The sequence below is a fragment of the Myzus persicae genome, unplaced genomic scaffold (assembly GCF_001856785.1).
Source record: "Myzus persicae strain clone G006 unplaced genomic scaffold, MPER_G0061.0, whole genome shotgun sequence".
Taxonomy (NCBI): Eukaryota; Metazoa; Arthropoda; class Insecta; order Hemiptera; family Aphididae; genus Myzus; species Myzus persicae.
In genome coordinates this window covers 1-12599 of record NW_019101245.1, presented here as the reverse complement: position 1 = coordinate 12599, position 12599 = coordinate 1, and the positions used below count along the sequence as shown (strand labels likewise).

General features: G+C 28.1%; 4 protein-coding genes across 5 annotated transcripts; all 4 read left to right on the top strand.

Moving 5' to 3' along the window:
• Nucleotides 1-33: 33 nt before the first annotated feature.
• LOC111028312 lies at nt 34-700 on the top strand. Its single transcript, XM_022306901.1, has one exon. It carries the CDS (start codon nt 50-52, stop codon nt 698-700), a length of 651 nt encoding a protein of 216 aa, XP_022162593.1. The 5' UTR covers nt 34-49.
• Nucleotides 701-7046: 6346 nt separating this feature from the next.
• On the top strand, nt 7047-8282 carry LOC111028311 (52 kDa repressor of the inhibitor of the protein kinase-like). Its single transcript, XM_022306899.1, has one exon. It carries the CDS (start codon nt 7047-7049, stop codon nt 8280-8282), a length of 1236 nt encoding a protein of 411 aa, XP_022162591.1.
• A 235-nt stretch (nt 8283-8517) lies between these two features.
• On the top strand, nt 8518-9740 carry LOC111028313. 2 transcript variants are annotated; one of them, XM_022306903.1, is made up of 4 exons: nt 8518-9017; nt 9082-9177; nt 9263-9361; nt 9555-9740. In XM_022306903.1, exons 1-4 carry the CDS (start codon nt 8901-8903, stop codon nt 9561-9563), a joined length of 321 nt encoding a protein of 106 aa, XP_022162595.1. In that variant the 5' UTR covers nt 8518-8900; the 3' UTR covers nt 9564-9740. The 2 variants fall into 2 exon arrangements, with proteins under 2 accessions (XP_022162595.1, XP_022162594.1); XM_022306902.1 differs by lacking the exon at nt 9555-9740 and having other exon boundaries at nt 9263-9543.
• A 772-nt stretch (nt 9741-10512) lies between these two features.
• Nucleotides 10513-12354, top strand: LOC111028310 (52 kDa repressor of the inhibitor of the protein kinase-like). The gene has a single exon (XM_022306898.1). The coding sequence runs from the start codon at nt 10513-10515 to the stop codon at nt 12352-12354; it is 1842 nt and encodes a 613-aa protein (XP_022162590.1).
• Nucleotides 12355-12599: the final 245 nt, after the last annotated feature.

The window sequence follows — 12599 nt, the reverse complement described above, 5'->3', positions numbered from 1 at the left end:
AATTTTTTCAGAAGTGGTAGCAAAAGTGGACCGTGACACAAAAGCTCTGATGCCAGCCGAAGAAACCGTAAAAAGACGATTAAGGAGACAAAAATCGAAAAACAATCCAATTAATCCTAACCATCTTAATCAATTAGTTATTGAGAATGATTGGTGTTATTTGGATGACAAATTAACACGATTTTTGTTGCACGATAACGGAATTGACGAAACTGAACGGATAATTGTTTTTGCAACAGATAATTGTTTAAAATATTTAACTGAAGCTTCTATCTGGTATATGGACGGAAATTTTTCAATGGCTCCACTAATATTCCAACAACTCTACGTCATTCGTGTTAAAGTACATAGTGTTTTTATAACAGCCGCTTTTATTTTACTTAAAAATAAAACAGAATCGAGTTACGAAGAAATGCTTAAAATCATAATACATAAATTTGCTGAAAGAAATTTGTTTCCGGATCCACAAATAATTAATGTGGACTTTGAAAAAGCAGTAATCAATGCTATAAAAACTGTTATTGGAGAAGATGTACAAATCCAAGGATGCTTTTTCCATCTCTGTCAAAGTACACACAGAAAAATACAACAGTTAGGTCTTGAACAATTGTATAGGTCAAATGAAGAGTTTGCCCATTTTTGTGGCATGTTAGACAGCCTGGCGTTTTTACCAATAAATGATATTAATACAGGTAACTAGATAAAACTTAAAATATCATTGTATTAGAAAAACGGTTCTGAGCGAAGACATTGTGTGTATATAAAATATAACGATATACTCTAAAAGTTTCATATACCAACAAATAATATCTTAAAATTATAACAAAAAAACCAATATCGTAATTTAATTTTGTGCAAAGTAGTATGTAGATACACTTTAACATAGTACTTTAAAAAATTAAAACTTCAAATGTCTATAAATAGCTTGTTTTTTTCAAGGCTTAACCTATTTAAAAAGTGTCATGCCTGAAGAAGCTACAGATTTGGTCGAGTATTTTGAGCGCACATATATAGGGGCGTATAGAAGAGTTGGGAACGGGCAATCGGAGACACGAATAAAATTGCGAAAAACATCTCCTAATTTTCCACCATCTGTCTGGAATGTAAGAGACGCAACATTAAACAACGGAGATCGGACTAACAATATATGTGAGGGATGGAATAATCGGTTTTCAAACTTAGTAAGTACATTTTTATTATTAGGTATTAAAATTCAATTATTCAATATAATTTATTTAATATTTATTTAGGTGAATCACAAGCATCCGACAATTTGGACATTGATTACAAAGATGAGGCATTAAAATGCAGCAGACGAAACTAAAGTCGCACAGCGTCAACTGGGTACCATTGGACCAACGAAAAAAAAAATGAAACATAATAACATATTAAAAAATATTTGCCAAGAATATGATGATGGTAGTAGAAACATTGAAAATTTTTTGAACGCTATTTCTTATTTTATTAGAAAATAAAATTGTATATTTTTTAAAACGCTTTTCTAAATTTTTAGAAAATAGTGTAGGTATAGTGATTTTTTAGATAAAATTATTTTGCGATATTATTACTATACCGTAATAATAACGTAATTTATATATTATATAATACATTTATACTTATATTATTATTATATATTATATTTTTATAATTAAATAATTTGGTATTTGAACTTTTTGATTAGTAAGGACTTAAAGTTTAATCTACTTATTCACGGAAAAACTGATACATTTGGATATTTTGTCCATGGATATTTTGACCGTTAGATATTTTGTCCTTGGATATTTTGGTTTGGATATTTTATCCGTGGATATTTTGTCCTTGGATATTTTGTCCTAGAATCATTAAAATTTGAGAGTTAAAAAGTTACTTTTTTTAATAACTAATGAGTAATGAGTAATAATTTATGTGAAAATTTAACTTATAAAATTATGAAATATACTGAAATTTAGCACTTTTATTTTTTGTAAACCTGTTTGGAGTTTTGGAATACATTTCAATTTTAAATGTTTTTTTAAAAACTATTACATAATGGCTAATATAGTAGTTAATAAATAATAGTTATACCTAAAATATCTAACATTCTAACTTACAATTGTAAAAAATTAAATAGCGGAAAATATTACTGCACTACAATTAATTAATTATATGTATAACTATAGGTAAATAAATTAATGAACATTGTAATGTTTGTTTATAAGAATTCAATGACTTAATCTAACTATTCTATTTCCATTTCTATTTTTTAGAGAGTACATCCATTCATGTTAAAGGTCCTTGAAAATGCTATAAATGAGGGAAAATCTAATTCAAGTCGGCCAAAAAAGAATATTAACATTGAACAATCTGAATGTATACAAAAAACATCAGTTCAATCAACACTTGAGTGCTATTCATCTGGTAAAGGTAAAGAACACACAAAAGTAACACAGAAAAGTTTAGACAAACTATTGTTGGAATTTGTAATTAGTGAAACTCAACCTTTAAGCATAGTAGACAAACCTGCATTTGTAAATTTAGTAAAACTAGGTTTGCCTAATGAGTTAAAAGTCATGTGTAGAAAAACGATGAAATTGCGTATTGATAATGTTTACTCAACTATGGTTGATAATCTTATAGCAAAATTATCAAATGTTGAACATGTTGCTACTACCACAGATAGTGGTTCTAATTTTGTCAAAGCATTTAAATCGTATCAAAATTCCAATGATACAGATGATGAATCCGATGAAAACGAAGATTGTAATGATGATGAAGTGATAGACTTGTTTGAAATCTTGAGCAATGCCACAGAAGAAGAAAATGATTTGTATATCCAATTACCTCCACATTATAGATGTGCAAGCCATACATTGGATTTAATCGCCAAATGTGATATAGATAAAATGATAAAAAGTGCTGATACTCCATTCAAAAACTGCTATAGAAAAGCGCTTGCCAAATGCTCATCGTTGTGGACAAAACAAAACATGTCTTCTTTGGTTGCAGAAAATATTCACAATTTATTTAATGTTTATCTAAAAACTCCCAACAAAACCAGATGGAATGCTACATACGATGGATTATTACAAATAAAGAATATCTTATCAAGCTTAAATGGAATCGAAAAAATTAATCAAGCAATGGACTACTGTGAAATTCAGCGATTCACAACCCAAGAAATTAAGCTAATTGAAGAATACTGTGAAGTTATGGCACCACTCGCTGAATCTTTAGACTTTTTGCAGGGGGAAGATGGTATGTTAATGGGTTATTTGCTACCAACTCTTTATGCTTTAGAAAAAAAAATGACTATTTTAGAACAAAAAAACTTGCAATTTTGTAGTCCAATTGTCAAGACAATTAATTCATTAAAAAAACGATTTAGCTTAGTATGGAATAAAAAAGAGCTCATTATAGCGTCATGTTTAATTCCACGATTTAAACTTGTTTGGCTTGAGGGTAGCAATTATTTCACAGCAGAAGCATGGCTCAAGACTTTATTTGAAAATGTGGATGAAATGACTAATTCAGAGAACAGTGAAAGTGACTATGCCCCAGAAGACTTTTTCTGTTTACCAGTTGCTAAAAAGAAATCAAAAAAATCCTCATGCATGGAAGAAATTGAATTGTATTTGAAGTCCAATTGTCAAGATTTATCTTTGCTACATACACACCCAGCAGTATTAAAAGTTTTTTTGGAGTATAACACACCAATCCCGTCGAGCGCACCAGTTGAAAGGCTTTTTTCCACAGGGTCAAATGTTATGACGGTAAAAAGATACAAGTTAAGTGATTCATTGTTTGAAAAATTAGTTCTTCTCAAACAAAACAAAATATCAGTTTAAAAATATTTTTTCATCTTTATTATAAATAAAAATAATATGTATATAAATATTTTGACTTAAAAGTTTTAAGTAAATTGATGAATTGTTTTTTTCATTCTTAATTTCCATTTTGTAGAATAAGAAATAAATTGAATTAAAAAAAAAAACAGATTGTTGTGTTAAACATTTATACTATTATCTCTATGTCCTATACTCCTATGGGCTATAACCTATAGCATGTCTCTATGTGTGGTGTATCGTGTATAGTATACACTGTATACTATACTACGATAGTAATATACATGTATAATATTATGCAATAATGCAATATGGATATATATTTATATTTATATAGATTATAGAGTATAGACAGTGTTCATACTTCACATTATATATTTATATTGATCATTGAATATTGATTATTAAATAATAAACAATTCTGAGTGAAGGAGTGTATTTTTAGTCAAAATAATAAACTTTTTATCGGGGAAAGTTTCAAGTCTACGCTTTACAACTTTTGAATTATAACAAATAAACCTAAGACAAAATACAAATCATTTTTGTTAAAAATCGGTGCTCTTAGAAAGGAGTTAGTTAACCGATTTCAGTGGTGGTCAATGGTGTTTTTTGTGAAAAATGTTTAAGTCAGAACTCAGAAAACATCGGTTAACTCTCTCGGTCCGATTATTCCCGACTTCAAAATTGTTCGCAAAAAACACCATTGACCACCACTCAAATTGTAAAAAATGTGTAAAGGAACGGGAGCGCGTTCCTTTTTAAAAAGGAACGGGAACGCGTTCTTTTTTCGCGAAAGGAACGAAGAACGGGAACGAGTTCCTTTTTTACAGTAGGAACGAGGAACGGGAACGAGTTCCTTTTTAAAAGGAACTTTCCCAACACTGCACCATGTATATTTAAGCAATGCTATTAAGGTTTATGATCACAGTCTTATGATATTGTAATTTTATTATTATATCTATAACCGTGTATGGTTTTATGAATTATAATATTATTATTATTAATAATATTATGGGTACCATAGGCAGTGGCGTGCCCAAGGGGGGGAGGTTAGGGGTTATATCCCCCCCCCCATTGGATTTTTTTTGTTAACTTCAACTTATTAGATATTACCATAGACGTATACAAACATTTATATATGGATATGGATATATTACTTTATATATTACTTTTAAAATTATCAGTTATAAGTTATTGCTTACAAATTATTTCCCATTGGCTATTATAAACATTCACTATACGGATTATACTGATTATAGATCAGTGATTATGTTTTCATGTTCATGAGCAATAAATCCTCTAAGTAATAATTAATAATTAATTATGTTTATGATATGATAGAAGATAGAATGATGTATCATGCTAATCACGTATACTAAAAATATAAGGTCTATGGGTAAATCAGTGGTTACCAATCACTAATCAGATATAAATTATCAGCTACTTCAATGACCAGTTCTTATCTCTCAGTAGATCATAATATAATTGTGATATTCTATTAATAGCTAATACTCTATTATTGTTACTTTGTGATAATACCAATTGCAGTGATAGTATACACTATACTTACATACAACATACTTACAAACATTGTTATTTATTGTTTAAGTATTTGACATTTAACAATTTTAAGTTCTTTTATTTATAATGGCAAAACGTGATGGATCGATTATGTCATTTTTGTCAAAGAAACCTAAAGCTGATCAGAAGGTAAGTTGGTATTGAAATATTAAGATTGTAAATAATATTATGAAAAAAATAAGTTTATAAAGTATTATACAATTATGTAGTTTAATTTTATATTATGTAATTTAATTATAATAGTTAAGTTTAATGTTTGCATTTATATTAAATAAATAATCAATGTAATTATTATTGTTTTATGTTATAAAATATTGAATCACCTGAAGCTATAGTAAAATAGTAAAATTAGCTAATCCGAAAAACGAATCAATTCAATTTTAAAATTTTTAATATAGCAAATTAAAACTCAACATATTGATGATGATGATACCATTGATGATCCTGAACCTATGGTCTCAATCACATGTTCTAAACCAGAATCCGAAAATCCTCAAAATCCTATTTCTAAATTGTTAGATCAGCAAGTCAATTGCACAGTAAGTCTACATAATATTTTGTTAATTTAAATGAGTTATAATCTTAGAAATTATTAACACTCACATATAATTATATTTATATAAAACATACATAAATATTATTACATTTTTAGATAAACACATCACTTATGGATACAGATTTTAACACAACAAATGTTGACAAATCAGACTTTTTTTATGTTGTTGATTCAATATCCAAAAATATTAAGGTAATATTCTTTTATATATCTATTTAAATCTTAAATATTTTTTTTTATTATTACAAAATAATAATAATATGTTTATATTTTGTATATACTAATGTTAATTTATATTTACCTATTTAATTTCAAAACATCATTATTGGACTTATTTAACCTAATATTCTACACTAAATAAAAATAAATTTCCATTATTTTATGAACTATTAGTTATTAAATTTTAGGAAAGTATTTTATACATTAGCTTTAACATTAATTACTCTACAATTTTTAAAATGTTTTAAAATATATTTATATTTACATTTTTCTAATACTTCTGGTTTAAAGGTATATTTATTTAAAAAAGATTTAAATTTTAAAATCTTCAATTTTTATGGAGAATGTATAATTTAATTACGTTACACATATCACTTTTAAAACTGTATGAACGATTAGTAAGTATATTAATTTGTTTTCTAATGGCTTATTTTAGATTCTCAGTGGAGCAATAGGACTTTATTAAGTTTTAATTAATCGCAGCTTATTTTAAAGTATTTGTTTTTAGGATTAAAAAATATTTTTGCTTTTACATAATTTAAGCTTATTAAAAAAAAAAAAACAATTACAAAGTAATGCACTAAAAATTGTATTATAATGCCAAATAGCTTGAAGATTTGATAACCATTTAAAGTTATTAAGTAAATGTATTTTAAGGGCTAAAGCTACTCAAAATTTAATAAAAGTTATCTTGCTTATAGGGGATTATTTAGCTTTTATTGGTCACTTAAAAATAAAACAATTATTTAATAATAAATAATACTATTATTACTGGAAAAGGATTAGCTACAAAAATATTAGAAACTCTAAGTTGTTTAAGTTTAGAAACAAAATATTTAAGGGGTCAAGGATATGATGGTGTGGCATCGATGAGTGGTACTTTTAATGGCGTAAAAGCACACATTCTTGAAAAGTATCCACTGGCGTTCTATATACACTGTACTTCGCATAGCTTAAATCTTGCAGTCTCTAATGCTTGTTCAGTGAAAAGTGTACGAAATACTATGGGAAGTATTCAAGAGATATGTGTCTTTTTTAGAACTCCCAAACGTCAACATGTGCTGGAAAAAACTATTGATAAAGTTTTACCGTCAACTAATAAGAAACGTTTGAAAATGATGTGCCCTACTAGATGGGTTGAACGCCATGATGCCATTCTAGTATTTATTGAGTTATATAAAGCTATTTTGGTGGCATTAGATGAAATAAGTGAATGGGAAGATATTCATACATCATCAAAAGCAAAACGACTTATGATAATTATTGAACAACCAGAATTTATTATAACAACACACATCATTGGAAAAGTTTTCTCTGTAAGTATGCCTCTCAGTCGCCAACTTCAGACAGAAAATATTGATTTGTTAACAGCTTTAAAAGTAGCAGGAGATGTTCAAAAAATATTACAAAGATTTAGAGGAAATGTAGTCAATGATTTTCATATTGAATTTTTAAAAATTGAACAATGGTGCCAAGATTTGAATATTGATACAGATTTTAAAAAATTAACAAGAACACAAAAAAAACTCTTAGATGAATTAGTTACTTCAACAAATAAAACAGCTGAAGATTTTTATAGATTGAAAATATATGTACCATTCTTGGATAATTTTTTATCACAGTTACATGATCGTTTTATAAAACATCATAAATTATTGCAAAGTTTTAGTTGTATTCTACCTGGCTATAAAACTCATTCAGGAACTGATCAAGATATTAAATACCTCATTGATACATATCAAGAGGATTTGAATAACAGTAGCTTAGTTATAACTGGAGAATTATATTTATGGCAAGAAAAGTGTAATGAGATTCATGTTTCAAAAAGCGCTCTTGATGTTTTTAGTGAATGTGACCATATGATATTTCCACACATACACAAATTATTAAAAAATTTAATAACCCTACCAGTCACTACCGCAACTGGTGAACGATCATTTTCCACATTAAAGCGTTTAAAGACTTATATAAGGAATTCTATTGGACAACCAAGATTAAACGACTTAGCTCTGATGAACATTCATCGAGACATTAAAATAAATACTGATGAAGTCATTGATGAGATGAGTACAAAATCTAGGAGGTTAAATTTTCGTTTGGAATAACTAAGTTGTTTTTAAGAATTATTTTTCTTTTGTATATTAATTATTTTAATAAAGGTTATAGATATTTTTAGTTTAATGTTGTTATTTTATTTAAACAATAGTGTATAGTGTATGGCTATTTAAATTAATTCTAATTGTAGAATGATACTCAATATGCATGAATGTACATATTATATATATGTTTAGCCAGGGGCGTATTTAGGGGGGGTGATATGGGTGTTAGAACACCCCCCATCATCCGTATTTTTTTATATTTTCACCAAACTCTGAATTTACTCATTTGACCGGATTTCTATGAAAGACGAAAGTAAGTATTTTATTTGTGTTTTGAAGTTTCAGCTAGCTTTTATTGAATTATACACTACCTAAAAAACGCTGTTACAGTGTTACCATCCGCTCCTTAACAGACTATCACAATCAAAATAAAGTTGGTTAGTTCGCATTCATAATATTTACATTTAGTCTAGTGATAACGGTTTCTGCTGTTAACAGTCGTGATATTCTGATATCGAGTGATATCCCATTATGATTATTCTGTGGACAAATGTTTTAAAATTCAAATTAATTTGACTAACTCGTTTTACTGTTAATGGTTTATGATTAACATATTTTACAATTATGGATTCTTCTAATAATGTTAAGAAGAGACAACGCCAAATACATACATTTTTTCAAAAAAAACTTAAAGCGGAAAGTGAAAAAAACAGTGACGTCCAAGTTACACAAGTTACACAAGTAGTTTTCAGTTTTTCTTACAGAAGTATAGTTTGTCAATATTTTAATTTTATTGTTTTGATAGATTTACAATGACTCCAATTCAAAAAATGTATTTACTCAGTCTGATGTATCAGTAAATAATACAACTATTGATTGTGAAAATATAGCACATAATCAAGTAAGCATTTTTTTTTTTTTTTTTTTTTTTTTTTTTTTTTTTTAACATAAAGAAATAACTGTTATTTTTTTTGTTTAAATTGCAGTGTAACATGTCAAATATGACTAGTACCAGTGAAGGTAATGTTTTAGTGACTATGACTGATTCAGATATTGGTTTAATTATTGGTCGACCTCGCCATCAGGTAAAAAAAAAATTAAGATTTTATTTTTGTTTCTCAATTAGGTATTTACTGTTAATTTACTTATAATCAAGCCATATTGTGAAATATGTGAATAGTATTTGAATGAATTTTTTTAAGATTAATGATGAATATTTTTATTTTTTATTATAATATTAATGGTTTGGCTAAAATATAAAATTAAAAAATGTTTTAGGCAACATGAATTATTATATAAGAGTGTATCTTAGATATAATATATCCAAACTGCATTCCAAAATGTATTCATTGACCAATGTGGGTACACATAATATGCAAATACAAATATTGCAGCTTAAAATTTATTGTAAAATATATTTTTTTGAACATGGATACCTACAATTGTATTTACATTTTATTTCTCAGGGGAGTATTATATAATTATTATATTTATAGGTTTAGATTATTGTTGTGTATGGTAGTATACATTTACATTCATTTTTTATTATTGCTTGAAATTTTTATAAATTATATTTCGCTTAATTAATATGCTTTCTTTCAAGATCAAAATCACATTGCATTGGTATGTTATTGCTTTTTTTATTGAATTGTTAAAAAAAATCCACTTTTATATTCTTAAATAATTTAAAACAGTACAACAGTTGATAAAAGTGCTGTAAGTAGTAGAACATTTCACTTATGATATAACAATTATTTATTGCTCGCTAAACATATTGGATGCATTTTTAAAAATAATATCTATTATTCTGGACTGACATTTATTAATTTGTATGACTGAACGGGTGATTGTTCTGCTTTTAAACAGTTTGCATGATATTTTATATAATTTAATATAAAAATTACATATTGTGATTTAAAATGTATATATTTTTGTAGATAAATGATACTGAGAAGTTTGAGTTTTGTGTAATTTGTCACGTCCTAGTCCCGATTATAAGTATCCTGCTAGTGGGTCAAGAAATTTGAAGTTTCAAAATAAATGGTTTTATAACTGGAAATGGTTATCTTATTCAAAGTCTTTAGATGGTGCATTTTGTGTATATTGTGTATTATTTGGTACCGATGAAGTAAAATACCAAAAGCTTGGAAAATTGGTTTGTGAAAAATATAATAATTGGAATTGTGCAGTTGAGAAGTTTAATAAACATCAAAGTTTGGTATATCATTTGACTGCTATGGAGAAAGCTAACGGATTTTTAAATATATTCAATAACAAACAAGTTTCTGTTGCTGTTCAACTTGATACAAAGTTAAAACTTGAGATTGAAGAAAATAGATTATTTATCCAACCAATAATTGAAACTATTTTAGTATGTGGGCGGCAAGGGATAGCACTGCGAGGTCATAAGGATTATGGTCCTATTCAATTTGAAACTCCATTCCCTTCAGAAAATGATGGAAATTTCCGAGCATTACTTAGGTATCGTGTAAATGGAGGAGATCAGATATTTCGACAGCGCTTACAAAATTGTCCACGAAATGCTACATACACGAGTTCAGTAATTCAAAATCAAATAATTGATATTATTGGTTCTATCATTATTAAGAAACTTGTAAATAAAATTAACCAAGCAAAATGTTTTACAGTTTTAGCTGATGAAACATGTGACATTTCCGGGATAGAACAATTCAGCCTTTGTGTTCGATATTATGATAGTGATACCAATATGATGAGAGAAGATTTTCTCAAATTTGTGCCTGTTGTTGATGTTACAGGCAATGGTTTGGCCGAAGTTTTGATAGACAGCTTAAAAAATATTGGTCTAGACTTAAATTTTTTACGTGGGCAAGGTTACGATGGGGCCTCCGCTATGCGTGGCCATTTTAATGGCGTACAAGCAGTTGTAAGGCGGTCATATCCATTAGCAGTATACTCTCATTGTAGTTCACATTCATTAAATTTAGCAATATCGGATGCTTGTAACATAAAATCAATCCGGAATGCCACAGGTACATTACAAGCTATTTATGTATTTTTTAAAACGCCTAAAAGGCAAAATGTATTGAAAAAAACAATTGACGAAATTGCACCAGAAAACAAGAAAAAAAAACTAAAGGATTTATGTCCCACTAGATGGGTGGAACGACACGAATCAGTAATGGTGTTTTTAGAACTATTTGACTCAGTTATTGAAGCTTTAGAAGAAATTTCCAATTGGGTAGATAGAGAAACATCATCAAAAAGTAATAATTTACTGTGTTCCATAAAAAATGGAGAGTTTTTATTAACTGTTCATATTCTCGCCAAAGTTCTTTCAATTAGCTTGCCTTTAAGTCGCCAGTTACAAACAGAAAACTTGGACTTGGTTAAAGCTATGGAGTTAGCCGAAGATGTGACTCACACAGCAATGGATTTAAGAAGAAAAGCTGAAGCAGAGTTTAAAGAAATTTATACTGAAGTAAGCAGAAAATGCGAAACCATGGGAGTTGCAATCACCGTACCTAGACTTACAAAGAATCAAAACCATAGATCAAACTTCACCACAAACTCCAGTGAAGAATATTTTAGGTTATCAATATACATTCCATTTTTAGACAGTTTTTCAAACCAATTAAGAGATAGATTTTTAGCTCATAAATCACTTGTTAAAAATTTTTCTTGTTTACTGAGTGTTCAAGATGATGATGAAGAAAATTTTGTTGAACTTATAAAAATATATGCAGAGGATATTGTAGTTGATGATAAAAGTGCAAAGGGTGAATTTTTGGTTTGGAAGCAACAGATTAAAAATTCCACTCCGAAACATGTGATAGATGCATTGAATAACTGTAATTCTATTATTTTTCCTACGATTCACAGGCTGTTGGTTATCTTAGCAACATTTCCTGTCACCACATCTACAAGTGAACGTTCCTTTTCAACTCTCCGTAGACTTAAAACTTATTTAAGAAATACCGTGGGAGAAAACAGGCTGAATGGTCTAGCTTTAATGAATATCCATAGAGATATACCTATATCTACGGCAGAGGTTATTGATGGACTTGCAATCCAATCCCGCCGCTTAAAATTCACCTAGGTTCTCAATTTATATTATTATTATAATCATTTATTTTTGTGATTTGTATAATAAAATAAAAGTTTAATATGACTTGTAAATTGTACACATACTTATTATAATTATTTCCGTTAATATAATAATTTACATCAATTAATGGTACTTGTTTATATTATTCAGGGGGTGTGGGGGGCAGAGCCCCCACCTTCCAAATGTCTTTTAAATTTCAAAACACCCCCGTAAAATAAATCCTGGATACGCCACTG